Source organism: Symphodus melops, assembly GCF_947650265.1.
Source record: "Symphodus melops genome assembly, chromosome: 3".
Classification (NCBI taxonomy): domain Eukaryota; kingdom Metazoa; phylum Chordata; class Actinopteri; order Labriformes; family Labridae; genus Symphodus; species Symphodus melops.
The window spans coordinates 13501586-13518600 of record NC_136693.1 but is presented as its reverse complement, the minus strand read 5'-3'; the positions used below and the strand labels follow the sequence as shown (position 1 = coordinate 13518600).

The window sequence follows — 17015 nt, the reverse complement described above, 5'->3', positions numbered from 1 at the left end:
GTGAAAAAGAAGCGCGGATGAAGTTTGTCATCTACGTCCGGTAACGTTAGCTTGTCACGTTAGTAGAGGACTCCTCATCACAGTTCATCGAGACTCCCTCCTGATATGACAGTGTTCACTGCAGGACAACATGGGTAACTGCTTTATTGTGTTTTCAAAATAGACAGCTGGTTGAACTGTTAATGGAACTGATTTTATTTGTTTACTAGTTGCTAGCTCGTGAGCCTGTTCTCCTCCATCGTTGAACTATAAAAGGCTAACGTAGGGGTTTATTTTTTTAATCTAAAAACCAGCTATTCAGCAAAATCTACGTTGATTTTACAGGCTATGTGACTCATAGTAATTATGTCCAATGTGACTTTCAGTTTAAGTAATTATTTCGTGACAAGACGAGATTATTTTGTTGAGATGGCAATTTTCCTCTAAAGCCCGCGGAGGAATACATTTTTACCATCTCAATGTTGTGCTGCGGTCCGTTTACTCGTGGCAGTCAGTGATGACGACTACATCTAATGTTATGACACTTGCATTTAGCGCCACCTCGTGTTGGTATTATAGTAGTGATTTATTCATAACTGGATAAATCACCAATTTCATTATAGTGTCATGTTGTTATGTGTATTCATTACGCTTTGATTCAGTGTGGTTTCCATACATGTTGCTTCACCTCCAGACTTTTTGAGCAACGTTTGTACAAGTGGTCTCTGTCTGGTGTTAATGTTACCCTTAAACCTTAATGATTCAGCACCATGCCAGGGTCTAAACAAATACACACTTTTGAAGTCACTTTTTCATAGTTTTGACTTGCGCCAGGCAATTTTCAGGCTATGTAACACTAGTCCTCATTACCTGCTGACTAGTTTATCACAGGTTTAGTTTTCATCCCTAACTGGATATGTTTGTTTCAGCCTTAAATTGCCACGAAATAATTTCATGATTTGTCCACCAGAGGGCACTGAAATGTGTTTTGTAGTGTGAAACGTTTTGCCAACCCTTTAACTCAATCACAGATGCATACATGTGGCCACATGGATGATAATGTGTTGTTGTTGTTTTTTTTTTTGGATGTGTTGTAAAATCTAATATTGGCTGATGTATTGATGGTGGGACTCAACTTGTTCCTGTGATCGAGCTAATCAATATAAATTGATTTGTTTACACAATCATTAATAGGCTTTTTGTTTGTTGGAGGCTAAATGCATTCAGATGTCTATGTAGGCTATTGAGTTTGACAGTCTTTTTCTGAGATAGTGTGTTGTCATTGATCCATGTACTGTCATCTTTCGATTTAATAATTAACGTCTTCAAAACGTATTATACTCGAATTGTTATTATAGGCTATTTTCTAAGACATGAGGATTTAAATTGTTTCATAGAAAACTTACTATGCAACTTACTCTGAGATATGATTTTAAAACAGATGATTGAGGGAGTGAGATATATATATATCCTCTAAACTTTGTGTATGTCAAGAACTTGAGGAGTCTTGCACATTGTCGTCATTTCTCCTATCCGACCTGAACGCATCACAGTATCTACAGCATGAACTCCCCATTGTCCCTGCATATCCCACAATCCTGTTCGGCGTGGCTTCATCGCTTTTACGTTAGTGATCAGCTGAGCTCGTGCATCGCTGCAGTGGGTGCACGGGTGCCAGCGGCTCTGGATCATCGGAGCAGCTCGGGGCCGCTCGGTTTCTCTGTGATCTGGTTTGGGCATCATTTTAAACCCCGGATCGACTGGGATACGGGGATGTTTTTTTTAATGTCTGCAAGAATGTGACTCTTGCTTTTCCGATTTTTATTTCTTTTACTCCCCTACCCCCCCCTCCGTTAATGGCCCCGGCTCTGCTGATCGTGGGGACGTTTGGATCCCATTCATTTCTTCTTCTTAGTTCGCTCATCATCTATCCCCTCAGTGCGGAAAACACCTGGGCTGGTCTCAGGGTAACCGTGCAGGATTAGGAGGAGATTCCTGTTTTTTTCCGGGAGTGGGCAATAATATGTCAAGGCGAAAACAGACCAACCCCTTCAAAGTTAACTGTAGGTATTTCCAGGTATTGGCACATTTTATTCCACGAGATCTATATTCATGTCACGTCCATTATCTGTATACATTATTCAGTTTATTCTAGTTTGACTGCTGATTTTTTTTGCAATGCGAGTCTTTGCATCTCTAGCATTAATGTTCACTGTAGCTCCATACCATCACACACGAACTGTAGGTTTACATAGTGTATATGCTAATATATAATCAATATAATGTCAATATAATTTAGGATTGTGTTTGCATGGTAATCAGAAATATTGGTGACGTAGATGTAACTCATATTGTTCTGTAGATTTTGTGAAGATGAAGCACAAGACTTTCTTTCTTTAGGCTAGTCTGTTTATCATGAATGAGCTCAGAGACCTTTTAGACATAGCTGTACACAATGATTATTAAAAAAACAGAAGAGTAAAGTTGCTGGACATCTCTTCGCAAACTTAGCAAATTCAATGGCAATTCTTTGGTATATTCAATATATTTCCTTAAAAGTAGCGCTCACTGTTTTGGCAGACTCCATAACTTCAGTGTGTATTCTCACCACCTTGATCTCGGCCCTGTTTTGCAACAGTTCCTGTTTTTTAAAGTGGTTTTGTGTTTGGCTGTGAAATTAGACATTTTCATCATTTCTCTTAAAAAAAAAAAAAAATCCTCCCTCTCAGGTGTGTCAGAACCAGTAGCTAACCATGGTTAAGATTTCTAGGTTTTGTTTTAAGGTGTCGAGTATTTCTTTGAATTTGAAGCAGATCTGGAGTCTCATCACATGAGAGTGGAGAGGACAAGCCTTTCAACTTTACTCAATGTGTATCTGCATGCTTGGTGTCATTTCAGTTTGCTCCGATGTCTCAGAACCATTACAAGACGACAGGAAAGTGTTATGAGTTACTGAAGAGAAAATGTTATGGAACAAAAAAGGATAAAAACTGATATTGATAATCATCTTATTGTTGATGTTGTAGTTGTTTAGTTTTTGACGTTTTTTTAAATTTTATTATTTATTTACTTTTGTCATAACCGTCACATTTATGTGTTTGTTACAATTGTTTTAACAACATGGTAGATGAACACAAATGCATAACAAATCAATAATAGAGAAATAAACCAATTAGTCAGTGTAAATAAATATCATCTTAGATTAGAAGAGCTCGGATTAACTGGTGCCAGTTTGGATGTTCTGTTGATTTCTGATTCAGAGAGACATGTTGTAAACACACATATTGTGTTAAACATGACTAACAGCAGATGGAAAGAGACAAACTGTGAGTCCTAATTTGTTTGTCACATATATATATATATATATATATATATACACACACACATATATAGTTCTCACATCATTCAGGTCTGGTTTTAGTTGTCAATCATTAATATGTGGTGTTGCATCCATTTAAAGCTGGCCATTTCCTTCACCAAACTGCTGACTTTTTTTAATTGGTTCGAGGAAGTCACCCGTTTATCAAATCATTTCTGATGGACAGCGTGCGGACATATTAAACATGTCTCAGTCCTCAGAAAGGCGATTTCGCGGTGTAATCTGCTGAAGTTCTGTGCGCCGCCTGCAGCCCTCCTTTCTAAACATAGTTTGTCTAAAGTGTCGTTGAAATACATCTTACACTTGGCTGCGCTAATCCCTGCGAGCTAATGAGCTCATTTGCTGCTCCGTGACACTTTTACACGTGCTCAGGAGGGCCTGATACAAGGTTGTGTTGTTAGTGGTAAAAGTTTGCGTCACAAAATGCAAACCTTTGGACGGACAAGCTGCACCTTCAGTCGTGTCACTTAAGTGTGTGTTGAGGCTTCATAGCTGACCTTCCTCTGTGTTGTCTTGATTGTTCTACCTGTCTTTACTTGTGAGGTATGAATTGCATACACAGAGCTGTCCCCCCCTGAGAGCGTCAGCCCAGACAGACTGACAGACCAGACAGGCATGGAGTCAGTCTGACAGGCAGGCGGGCTGACACACGCACACACACACACACACACACGCACACACACAAAGGGAATTCCAGACAATAACACAACAGTGCTGTCTGCCTAGCTATTTGTGGTCCTCCTTTAGGTTTGACGTACAGAAACGAGTGAAGTAAAAGCATTATTAAAGTTCATCAGGACTGGAGGTGGTGCAGGTCTTCTCGAGAAAAATGGACGTGTCTTTCAGGTTTGAGGTCAACAGAACGTTTTTCTAACAATAAAGAACAAGCATTAGTTATGAAAGGAGCTTGACGATATATCCAGAGCCTATCATTTCTATGTACTGGACCACAGTTCAGTGACTTTTTTTTTTTTTATACACCATCTGTGTCAAGTACATGAACTTTAATGACCTTAAACTCGGGCTGTTTCTCTCTCAGGTGCGGCAGATGACACAGGTGTTGCTTGTCTTGTGGCTCGGATCAAAAGCTCAACATACATAAGCATGCAAAACGTCTTTTTCTTTACATGTTGGTCCCTGTCTTTCAACAGAGAAAGTCTTCCACGGTGAAAACAGGTTATTCATATCACTGTCTTCTCTGTAATGGCATGTCACCGGTTAATCAGAGCGAGTATCGATCAGACGTCTGGCCCACCATCCTTGGTTCATGTGTGTGGATGGAAGACAGGGCCCCCCCCCCCCCCCCCCCATCACTTCCTGCACATACAGACGTGTTGTGTGTCTGCATGTGTGTGTGTGTTTTTGGAAGGGTCTGAAAAGAGACGACGGGGGGCTTTGAATTCAACAGGACCCCCATTGCTCGGTGTTTGAGCAGAGTTTTGGCATTCTATCTTTTGTCTGTTTTGTTTTGCGCGCTCCCCCTCCAACCCCTAACCCCCCCCCCCCATTCTTCTTCCTCCTCCTCCTCTTGTCTCTCCCTTTTCTGTGTCTGTTGGCTGATGAGTTTTGTCTCTTTGTCTGGATTCAGTCAGACACTGCGTCACCTCCTGCCTACAGACACACAGACTCAGAGATAACATCACAGTGGCAGAGACTGAGGGAGGCTGGGGGGGGAGGAAGGGAGTGAGGAGAGACAGATGTACAGACATAGCACTAGCAGTGGGGGGATGGGTATCTCTCACACATCAATCATTGGCTATGTGCCGTGAAGCCAGCTTGTTGTAGTAGTTCATAGTTCAACACGCCGTCACACTCTTCTACTTCCAATGAATTCTTTGATTTCTATGGGAAAAGTTCCCAAACAGGGTTTAAACCCGAACTTCTCCCCACAAGCAAAACACACTACAGTGCCAAACCATACTCTAAAGATTACACTTCTGTTTAGCTCATACACGGGGACAGACGGTGAGAGCGTGGGCACGCGATACCTCAGGATTGCGTCAAAAAAACCAAACCAAAAAGTTGTAAGTGCTTCTGTCAGTCTCGGGTAACTAAAGTCAGGATCTCTATCCCAACTGTGATCTGGTTAAATGGAGAGAAAGCACACGGAGCTGTCTGGAGGAGGATGAGCTCGCTTGTGAATTTCAGAAAGGAGCGTTGGCTGTCAAATACAGGTCTGCACGTCCGAGTCGTGGTAACGAAGAGAACGTTTCAAAGACTTCCTTCGAACCCACAGGATTTTAATAAAACAACAGAGTGGCATCACAACGAGTGAAATGAGTCACATATGGGCTGTAATGGTATGAAGCTTCATCCTCCCCCTCAGAGCTGATGGTATAGATATGGAAGTAAACAGCGCTACATACAAGCAGGGAGGACAGAGGGTGAGCCAGGCTGTTCAGTGTGTGGGCGGTACTGAGAGAGAGAGGGAGAGCGAGCGAGCGAGTAGAAAGGCAGTTAGCTGTAGAGGAAAAGAGTGCAGGCTGCTTCCCCCATGGGACTGCAGCATGGCAGTCGAACAGAGCTAGCATGTTATCTTTGCTTAGTGTGTACGTGTGTGGGAAAAAAGTGTGGGGGGGGTTGGGATGCAAATGAAGTTGTGTGTGCGCTCGTGTGTGAGTGTGTTCCCCTCGCCGGCTTAGTTGTCATTATGTTTTTTGTGTTGGATGCTTCGTGGGAAAGCAGGGCGAATGCTGGATGTCGTCCCACCATCTTTAGCGGGTCTCGGAAAGTTTGAGAAAAAATGTCCAATTGTGTAAATGATGAACCCGGGAATGAGCTGTTTTTTTGATGTGTACATTTTGGCTCATGGTTTAAATTTCGCCCCCTAGTTTAACACCTTGAACCATCTGTGCTAAATCAAATACCGGTAGTAATAAAGTCCTGAGATTAAGCAGAGGCCTGATATCTAATCTGCTTTGGACAAAAATATTAGATGAAAAATTCCTGTATTTTTCTGGCATGTGATGAGAGTTAACACTGTCTCCGTGTTGCTATGGAGATAAAAGATACGTGATAGATGCTGTGTATGGGTATAAAGGCGGGCTTTGTGTTACATTAGACTTAGTTTATTTCAATATGTTGAGATGCATTTCGAAGTATTCTATCAAATGACGGCGTCATGGTGCGCCTGTCTGTGACAGGTTACAGGAGCTGCTGTCATACAGAAACCTTCTTTGAACTCGGGACAGAGAAAAGGCCTGATCGCTCTTTTATTATTCAGCTGCCTCCAGTAGTTCACGGTCATGTAAAAAAAAACGTCACCACAGCTTTTCTGAAACAAATAATGCTGTCTCTTCTCCCATCGAACCTTCATTAAATAAGGATGTCATCACGTGGATGCACATTTTGATGTTGTGCATTTTCTGGTAAATATGAACTTGTGTATTTTGGAAATGCAGCACATTCAGTATTTGATAATACACTGAGTTATGCATCTGGTTGAAGTGGTCTAAGATATGTGATGAGCATTAACACAGCAGCATGGTAAAATATCTGCCAGGGGTTCAAGTTATATTGTTTTAAAGGAATATATCAAATTATTATTATTTTTTAGCTTGCTGCATACAAATATGCACGTCAAGTGGACTCGTAACGTTTTCTTTTTCTTTTTGTTTTGCTGCAGCAGAACACTTCATTGTGCTCACTACAAACACTCTTCATAATAGTTAGGGATGGGATTAGTGGGTAACACACGATAGATATGAAGTGCATAGCCCAGGAAAACAATATGACTATACATCTATTCTGATCACTTGAAGAATGCAGACTGTGACGTAAAGTGCAGGATGAATGTGCTTGTTCACTCTCTGGTCATGCGTCACCTCTGATTTTTCTGTTTGCTGACTTGACATCTCAAGCCAAGCAGTTTGTCCTCATGTATTTTATTGCATATAGTAAAAAAGGTGATCAGCTACAAAAGTAACATCAGCTGCGACTGATTCCCAGGGATTGTCCCGGCTGCGGAACATATTCATACATTCACAGGTTATAGGTCCAGTGTATTACATATACATGAGTCACATGTTGTCATCGGTCTGGGGCTCGTTGCCTGTCCGTCAGGTGGTTAATCTCATTCATAGATGAATCCCTTTTAAGGCAATAGTAGGCTGTAATGTCAGTTTGTTCTTCATGCAAGTTTTTTTTTTAAATAAAACTCCCGTGCACGATGAAAGCTGAAACTGTAACTCCAGAACTTTTTTGTTCTCGGAGAACAAGAAGTAGAAGAGTCCATGTGTGAGATGCAGGCAAGGCCACGCAGAGAGACAGGTGCCAAATGATGCAACAAACATCTAAGTCTTCTAAGTTCAAAAGAGGACGATGGACAGACAGTATTTTTCCACGACACCTGCTGTCTTCTTCTTCCTTCTCTCTTTCTCGTGCTTTGAACTTCTTCTTTGACCACTGAACTTTGGTTCACATTATATTCATGTCTTAAGTGCTACAGTGAATAGTTTTGAAGTGGTCATGGGTTATTGTACAGTTCGTCAAATTGGCAGAGAAATCAGTTCAGAGCGATGGATTTCTTTTTTCATTAAATATGCAATTTGTTCATCTACCACACGAGTCAGAGCGACGATATCGTTCCTACTAACGGTACGGTTCTCTTGTTTTCACCAGGGCCATTCCACACTTCAGGCATCACAGGAATACAGCACACTATTAATATGGACGGCAGGGACGAATTCACCGAAGACAGTGAATGCTGCAGCAACAACTCCCAGGAAATCCAAGAGCAGGATAGCATCTCAGGTAGAGTATGGAGGGACGGGGCGGGGCGGGGAAGTAGTGGATGGACTGTAGGGCGTCCACGCTCGGACTGACGAGTGTTAGTGAGAGTAAGGCCTGCTCTCTGCTCTGTCGTCTTGTCTGTATTGATAGGGCTGTGTTTGCCTCCATAGAAGACAGCGATAGCGACCCTGACATCCACGGAGAAGACTCATCCTCCAACACCTCGGCGGACGACCACATGACCACCAAGAGATCACAGTGCCGTCTACTGGGAGACGGTGTCAAAGAGGTGAGGGGAGCAAAGAATCTCATGTATCTAACATACACGCAGTGTTTCGTTCTCTTTAGAGCCACTGTAACAGAAAGTTGGATTTGTCCGGTAAATTAAAATCTAACACACAAATTGTGAAAGAAGAAGATAAAACTGGTATTTTGACTTAGTAGCCAAATCTTTTGGGATCAATCACTGTTGGGAAATTCTGCGCCGTTTGACAACTTGTTACTTGTATTAAAACTTCTACCACCAAGAGAAACAGCAAAGAGCTACATAATGCCAGCGGTACTCGGCAATATGTTTTGAGCCTGGACCTTCTGTTTGAAAATATTCAGCTTGTGTGTGAGTCACATCTGTGACAGCACACAGCATCATGTCACTGAGTGAGTCACTGGGGCCTGTGAGAATTTTGCTCATTTACACAATTTCACACATCAGCATAGCGCACTTCAAATGTTAGTTGACTGATGAACCAGTCGGAATACTTCCTTCGTCTTCATAGCCTAATATGAGACCTTCATTTTTGTTAATGTGTAATAATGTGCCTTCGAACCACGGCTGCAGTCGGCAATATTCAGTGATGTCATGGCTCACTTAAAACTCAGATATACATCAAAGGATTAGGTAATTCCCCTTAATTATCAGTATTATTAGCAGATTGTCACTCTGTATATATTCAGATGTATCTTAAGCCCCCGTTTCCATCAAGTGGTTCAGTTCGGTTCGTCTTGGCATTTTGTGGCGTTTCCAAAAACTCAAGCCGCGAAAGATCCCCAAATTACCGACCCGTACCGTCCTACTTTTTGGTACCCTTCTGTTGGGGTGCCAAGTATATCGATCCGACCCTAAAAGGTGGAGCTAAACGCTGTAGTGACAATTAAATGTATTAGTTGTGTACACCGTGTCACGCTGCTCTCATGTCACACTGTTACATAGTTGACAGGTCTATCAGCACTGGACTGATCTATAATCAGAAACGGTGTCATGTATCTGCCTGCAGGGTTGGTGGGTTTTGGACATTGATGGATGGTTTTTATGAGTTGTTTTGAAAAGACAATAAATCCACTTGAATAATAATTATACTCCCGTTTATGGGATCTTTTATATTTCTTTTTTTTAATCTTTTTATTTTTCGTACGACAATTCACAGCCAATTCTACGGCAGCATATTTCATACACATTCACAAACACAAGAGGAAGATGGTGAAATACAAGCTCAAGAAAACTTAGCCTCGAGATGAAAATTACAAGGAGTGGTCATGGAATAGGAAAATGATTATGAGACAGTTTGTAATTAGTGGTCTTACCTCACTGTTTGAATGATACAGTCCAGCAAGTGGGTGGCCTGGGTTCGAGTCCAGGTCATTCCCCACTCACTTTTTAATTCACCCACTCTCCTGTCATATAAAGACTTCCGGAACGCTCCAAAAACAAAAGACTTTTTCTTTGAAAGAGTGCTAAATAGTGTGCAGCATCCCTGATCCATGACTGTTTAAGAAAATGAAGTAAAAAAGCAGAGATTGTTCTTAACGGTGATTTGTTTTCCCCAGGAGAGCGAGGAAGGGGCAGAACACAACTTTATTTGTCCTCTCTGCCCGCTGGATTTCAGCAGCCCGGAGAAGCTCATCTCACATGTCTACCAGGTGAGAAAGACATCGTCTCGTCTGTCCTAATCCAGCACCCTTCCATGAAAACAAAGCAGAAAGAGATCCTTTTATTGAAGTCTGTTTCTAATAAGCGAGTGGTGGGTCATCACCTTTAAAGCCCCCTAAGGAGCTTATTCAGAGTAAGTACTTTTTACTAGGCTGAGGGAGAAGGTGTTGACTAGTACCATCCAAGTTGGTGCTTACATCGTCGTGTGAGTATACAGGAGTCTCAACAGTCTGCACTGTGCTGTAGACAGTCATGGCTGGACGCATTATGTGGTCCATCTGTCTGTTTGTCCATCCATCTGTCCATTCCTGGAACACAGTGAAACAATCTTCTTTACATTTTGCTCTGTCCCAGGGATGAACTCTTTAGATTGTAGTGATCAAAGGTCCAGGCCACTGTGATAAATACTTAATTAAAAATAAAGGTGTGATCTGATAAAATGATGAGCAATGGCATTTTATACCCAGTCAGTTCCATTTTGAAGTGAAATTTGTGAAGGCAAGAGTTCTGGTTGTGTCCACTCGGACTCGAAGACGAACACACCGACTGAGGTCAAAGATTGATGTCACCGCTACCTCTCGATGATATGATCGTTCTCATGACCCTATAGCCCAGCAGCATGTGGGGATTTTTTTTTTCGTCAAGATTATTTTATCTGTTTATTATTAACAATCTCTATCTCTTATTTTGTCTCGCTCTCTCTCTCACATATCACTATTGTAAGAAGCCTCTACGCTCTGCAGAGAAATAGAGAGGGGAAGAGAATCTTTCTGTTATTATCCCTCTGGTAGATGATATATTGAGACACTGTGCCTAACAGCTTCATTGTGCTCTAAAGCAAGGCAAGGTTATGCTTTTTTGACCCGTTTGTTTCAGCTCTAATCTTGTTTTTAAACCCACCGCAGCAAGGAGACATTTATTATCTTAATGTTGCGCTGATTTTGAGTTTTTCTCGTCCTGAACAGCACACCACTATGATGAGCAACACCAAGAGCTATGTGTGCCCAGTGTGTGGGCGAGCCCTGAGTTCGCCTGGCTCTCTTGGACGGCATCTTCTCATCCACTCCGAGGACCGCCTCTCCAACTGCGCTGTCTGCGGCGCGCGCTTCACAGACACCAACAACTTTAACAGGTTCAGTTCACGTCTAGTGGCTTTCTTGTCTCGGGTCTTTTGCACACTTATACAAAGGGAGGGGCTCACTGATGTCTCCACGGTGTTATGGTCTGAAAGTACGTTTTCTACTTTTCAGTATTTTTTTATTTTTCATTATTATAGAAGACCATCAATTATCAAGCCGTTGTCTTAAAGTCATGTTATTTCAAGCCCCTATAGTTTGTGATGTAGGTCGAGGAAGTAATAAAGCATATGTAGTGAAATGTTTTCTATTTTGTTACAGATCAGATTCTGATTATTTTGGTCCTCTTCCAAACTAGAGCTATGGATTCATCGAGCTACAGCAGGCGGTAGAAATAGGCAACAAGCACCATGATTTTGTAGATGAGACTTGTATTTTCTCTTGAGAAAATGAAAGTCAGTCAGAAAGGAGTAGTTCTAAAAAGGTGATCAATTCCTTGAAAAGATATATTGTCTGAAAAGTCATTATGGATAACAGAAACACAATCAGTGGATCAGTGACAATGGGCAGGATGCAAAACATAAGGGGTGAATACAATAAGTAATGAAATGACAGTTTTAATGGCTCTAAACGTGCATGTTACTGAGTAATTACCTCTATGTTGAAATGTGAGCCACACTGGCAAAGTAAAGCTGCATGATACATGCAGAAAACAGAAGAGAGCCAAAATGTTTTTTTTTTTTTTGAAAAGGCAAAAGAGAAGAATAGAAGAGCTCTCAGTATAAGGCCCCCAAAGCCGGGGGGTTAGACAGGGACGCAACTTAAATCCAATCTTTTTCAACGTTCACATCAATGAATTGGAAAGGGAATTAGAAGAGTCTGCAGCAGCTGGCATCGCCCTGTTAGACACTGAAGTCAAGTGCCTGCTGTTGAGATGACCTTGAGCTCCTATCTCAGCATCTGTCTATCAGCGAATCGAACCAGAATATAAACATTATAATGTTCCAACAATGGAACAACCTCAAGAAAGGCTTTTCATGGCATCAGAAGGAACACCAAATTAGACATCCCAATTCAAATTTGGCATAAAATATTGGACTCGGTTAAAGAACCTATTTCTCTTTATGGTTGCGAGTTCTCTGCTCCTCTCGTAAACTAACGTCTTAAAACATGGGACAAATTATTAAATTGACACTCGTCATGCTGAATTTTTGCTGAATCTGTCTTCGATAAAATGGAAAACGCCATATAATGAATGCAGAGCATAATTAAACCAATGCCTGTTGACAACGATTAAAAGAGCATTTAATGTTATAACCATTGAAAAGAAAGGAAAGTGGCCCTTACGTGCTCCATAATAAAGCCCTCGTCTCGAGAAGGACTATAGAGAACTGCCTCCCTCAGACAGCTGGTTCTGGGACTCCAACCCAACCCAAGCAGATAACGGCAATATTCAATTTTCACAGAAGCGTTTAAAATTTAGCCTAAATCAGACACTTAGTTTGTGAAGGATGGAGAGATCTAAAGATAAAAAGGAGATACTAAACAAAGAGGCCCCTGGACTTATGAAAGGTTCTGTATGACTCTAACCATTACCTTGTGTTTCCTCAGGGAGAGGCTCAAAGACGTGCTTGACACAACCAGGATGGATGTCAGCAGTGGGAGGGACAGCTGTTCCCTGACTCATTCCCTCTCCAGCAGCCCCATCGCCAGCCCCGGCTCTGGCTCCTGCTCCTGCCACGGACCTGGTCCCAGCTCCTGCCAGGGCCCCCACCCTTGTCAAGCACCTGACCTCAACCCACACCTCTGTCAAGCCCCCCGTACCTGCCAGGGACCCAGCCACATCTCGAGCCAGTGTCAAGGCCCGCGATCATGTCATGGCCCGGGATCTGGACCATGCACAGGTTCTGACCAAGGATCTTCCTTTCCCTCACTACCTGACAGTCTCCTCTCTGAAGGGCCCTCACTTGCATCAATCCCTGATGCTTTAAACTCTTCCTCCAGCCTTCCTCCCATCCCTGACATCCTAAGCCCCATGCCAGTGTATCCTGCTGGCGTGCTGCTGGTGTGCAACAGCTGTGTGGCCTACCAGCAGCTGGTGGACGCCCAGTCGCCGATGAGAAAATGGGCGCTGCGCAGGAAGAACGAACCACTGGAGGCCCGCGTGCAGCGCCTGGAGCGCGAGCGCACGGCCAAGAAGAACAAGCGGGCGTGCGAGACGGACGAGGAGAGGGAGATGAGGAGGCTGCGGGACAGAGAGGCGAAGCGCATGCAGAGGATGCAGGAGTCCGAGGAGCAGCGGGCGCGCAGACTGCAGAGAGACAGGGAAGCCATGCGGATGAAGAGGGCCAACGAGACACCTGAAAAGAGGCAGGCCAGGCTCATCCGCGAGAGAGAGGCGAAGAGGATCAAGCGACGTCTGGAGAAGATCGACCCCGCTCTGAGGACACAGATAGAGCACGATCCCGCTGCGATGGCTGCCCTCACAGCAGACATGAGCCTCTTTCAGTTCCCCTGCCCCATGCCTGTCCCTTCCATGGATAACGGCCTCTTCATGAAGCTGCCCTAAGCGGACCAGGAACACTCTGGCTTCTTGCAGCATCTTTAACCTCTGCACTATGCCATCAGTCTGCCATGGTCACTGAGAACCATTCCTGGCTCCTTCCCTTCCAGCCTCCTCTGTGTCCATGAGTGTGACACTCAAACTGCTTTGTACAGCAAAAACTGCATCAATTCCTAATTTATTACAGTCTAGAAAAACCTTGGGAACAGGGTTAAGAATGTTTCATGTTGTATGGATGATGATGTAATCGCATGTTGTAAAGAGATTTATCAGTCCTTCAGTGGACGAGCAGATTTTAACACAGTTCATTCTAATAGGGGCAATTTTACTTCCTTCGAGGAAAAACAAACCTTTTTTGCACATTGACCTTCAGTGACAGAAGCGCGCGGAGGGGGGAGGGGGAGGGGGGAGGGGGGGGGGGGGACTCTGTAGCTACAGCCCACCCCACACCCCTCCTTTCTGGTCTACTCCTCCTGCCCAGTGACCCGAGTTTACTTTACTGGTAGCTACACCTCTCTCTTCAAGCTGCCACCGTGGGTCCCTGGGAAATTCATATTCACTCAAACTACCTCAGCCGGCGTCGTGGTGGCGCCATCTGTCTTGTGGCTTACAGCGTTCACACTCCAGGCTTCCAAAGCTCTCTATAAACTGTTCACTCCTACAGAGGACGCAGATCGTTTTTCAACAGTTTGCATTTATCGCTCAGGCACTTGAACAGGACACAAACATCCACGGGAGCATCTGGTATATAAACACGAGTTGATCTCTCGGGTTTTATTCCTAACCTCTGAATGTTTTGTCCTGTTGAATGCGCCTCATGTTGAGCAACATTCCCCCCCTCACCTCTCGAGTTGTACAACTTCAACGCATTCAACCTTTTTTACATTCTCTTTGCCAATATCCGAAATGTTTCTTTATCCGGCATTGTTACACTAACAATATTTTGCCAATGTCATTTCTGCTTTTTGTTTTGACTTTGTGTTACAGAGCATTTCTTTGGCTCATAAACACAGTCTGTGCTGCTGGTTATTGTACTGTACAATACATTAGTTACCTCTTTACTATGTTTTGGGCTCATCAACAGGAACATTGTACTCACATGCTCATTAAGTGGTTACAATGACAGTTCCTAGTATGTTACTTGTTGACAACAGAATTTGTCACATTACTTGAATTCTGCCCACAGACACACAGTGATTTCCTCATTAGAAGTAAAGCATCAGATTGTGTTTTTATTGTTATTTAGAGGCTCATTTACAGATGCAATTTTTGTAGCATTAAAAATGGTTATTAAAGCTGCCGTACCTTAAGTTAATGTAACCTGAACCATTTAAGCTGGGGTTAGATATAAATTATCCGTCAGCATAATAGGTGTAAGATATTTATTTATTCATATAATAAAGGAACTCATTTTACACCAGTTTTATTTCCCCATATGTTACTGAGCACAGGGGCTAGTTTCACTGACGCATACAGCCCATACTGGGACAATTTATTAATATATCTTCATTAACCTCATTCCAGCACATATTTATGCAATATGATGTGAATATATTTTTCTTGTGAAAGTGTTTGGAACTTCTTTTGTTGCCGTCAGTGGTATAAAAAAAAAGTGTGATGTTTAAATTAGAGTCCATGTTTGGATGCTTTGGGGGGGTTTTTTTATTTTTATTTTCTGCCTGTAAGGCTACCTTCAGATTTTCTTGACTTCACTCCTCCAGATGCAAATATTTACAGTGTCAAACAAGCAGTTTCTGAAATAGTCTGCACAGGATCTCAATGATGAGAACAGGTACTGGTTCTGTTTGAGTCACTCCTTGACAAGACGTTAATCTACCTGACTGTTTGTTAGAGCATATTTAACAAAGGGATTTTAAAGTCTTTTCTAGGAGTGCGTCAAACCTCTATGCAACAGATGTGTTATTTATTCCGAGGGAAATTAATTCACTTTTTGCTGAATCTATGCAGAATACAACTTTCATTTCCACAGACTTCAATGTAAAGAGTTTAAGCTTCTCAGGCAATTTAACTCAGTGAGGTGGGCCCAGAGCCTTGACAACACCCTGCTCCGTAAGACTCCTTTATAGATTCATCATGTGACGGTTTTAAACAGTTGTGACTTTTCTAGAAACATGAGATGTTTGGGGGGGTTTTTTTGTTACTAGTTCAGCACATTAAAGCAACAGGGTCTCACTGCCATCAGATTCATAACAAAGTGTAACAAGGGCAGATCAGTGTTCTCAACAAAGTCTTCAGGTGTAATTTTCCCTCTTCTCAGACTATGAATACTGGGTATTCTCACAATTTGCTCTTTGAAATTGCTGTGATCCCCTTCATCCGACGATGAGAACGAACGCGACAGAAAACGGTGACTTCTGCTGCGATCTGACATACTATGGCAAAGGAAGTACTCTAAACTCTGAAGTGATGTTGGTCTTTACAGCAGTACCTTTGCTCTGGATTAGGTAAGCACTGCATGTGGTGAAACTGCACTTGTCCTAGAATGGTTCAATATGAGCTTGTGTTCTTCTATTAGTTTATGCCTGCCTGTTTTATACAGTGTAATCAAAAGAAAAATGTTGGCCTTTCTATAGTAATTCTACCAGGATGTTCTCTCTATGTCCATGTTTACAAAATAAGCCTCTGATCAAGGCCAGGTGAATGAGCTAAACTGCTAACGAGAACATTTAGCTTGTTGTATCAGAGCACCCTCACCGGATGGCACTTTGAGGGATGCATCCTCTGTTACTGGATTAACAGATGTACAGACCATGATGAAACCTGGTAAAGAATGTGGAAATAAACAATGATTTTACAGAAATGGTTGTGTCCAGTATTGTTTCCCCTTCTCCTTTGTTTCAAACACAAAAATAAATGTGTTTTTGATGGATACAAACATGTCAAACCCATGGGTCTTACAAAAAGAGTTAAAAAAAGTTATTTTAGATTATTTGGAAGTCTTGTTGTAAGAGCTCTTCTGTGAGGGAAGTGTTTGTACTGGTTCATTTAAATGGGTATTGAATTTACGCCATATTTAAAGATATGAACACATTTCCTTTGAAACAGCTAAAAGTGTCATTTAACCAATGTTAAATTTCTACAGAATTTGTCTAAAATAACATATTCCAATTAACTGTTATAGAATTATTTTGGTCTTTATTTAACCACTTGAATTCAATTTGGTTTGACTAGCTCTGACATTGATTTTGACTGACTTGAACTGATCATTTCAAATGTTTTTTTTTTTTTTTTTTTTAGAAAAGATCCCTCGAAAAAAGTTACTGTACATTTTGGAGAGAAATCCAAACCAAGAACATTATTTTTAATCCATACTAGGAAACATGAATATATGTTACCTTT

At 42.2% G+C, this 17015-nt stretch overlaps 1 protein-coding gene across 4 annotated transcripts; it reads left to right on the top strand.

The window, feature by feature from the left end:
• Positions 1-29: 29 nt before the first annotated feature.
• znf821 (zinc finger protein 821) lies at positions 30-16476 on the top strand. 4 transcript variants are annotated; one of them, XM_079338810.1, is made up of 6 exons: positions 30-134; positions 7979-8110; positions 8260-8378; positions 9914-10006; positions 10982-11148; positions 12704-16476. In XM_079338810.1, exons 1-6 carry the CDS (start codon positions 131-133, stop codon positions 13659-13661), a joined length of 1473 nt encoding a protein of 490 aa, XP_079194936.1. In that variant the 5' UTR covers positions 30-130; the 3' UTR covers positions 13662-16476. The 4 variants fall into 4 exon arrangements, with proteins under 4 accessions (XP_079194936.1, XP_079194935.1, XP_079194934.1 ...); XM_079338809.1 differs by lacking the exon at positions 30-134 and adding an exon at positions 1502-2042 and having other exon boundaries at positions 8263-8378; XM_079338808.1 differs by lacking the exon at positions 30-134 and adding an exon at positions 1512-2042.
• The last annotated feature ends 539 nt before the right edge of the window (positions 16477-17015 follow it).

What these genes read in the sequence shown, in the direction of transcription:
- znf821 (XM_079338808.1), top strand. Translation starts at nt 2,003, where the DNA reads ATGTCAAGGCGAAAACAGACCAACCCCTTCAAAGTTAACT. An exon ending in TCATCTCACATGTCTACCAG is followed by an intron (nt 10,007 to 10,981) that starts GTGAGAAAGACA and finishes CGTCCTGAACAG; the next exon opens with CACACCACTATGATGAGCAA. An exon ending in GACACCAACAACTTTAACAG is followed by an intron (nt 11,149 to 12,703) that starts GTTCAGTTCACG and finishes GTGTTTCCTCAG; the next exon opens with GGAGAGGCTCAAAGACGTGC.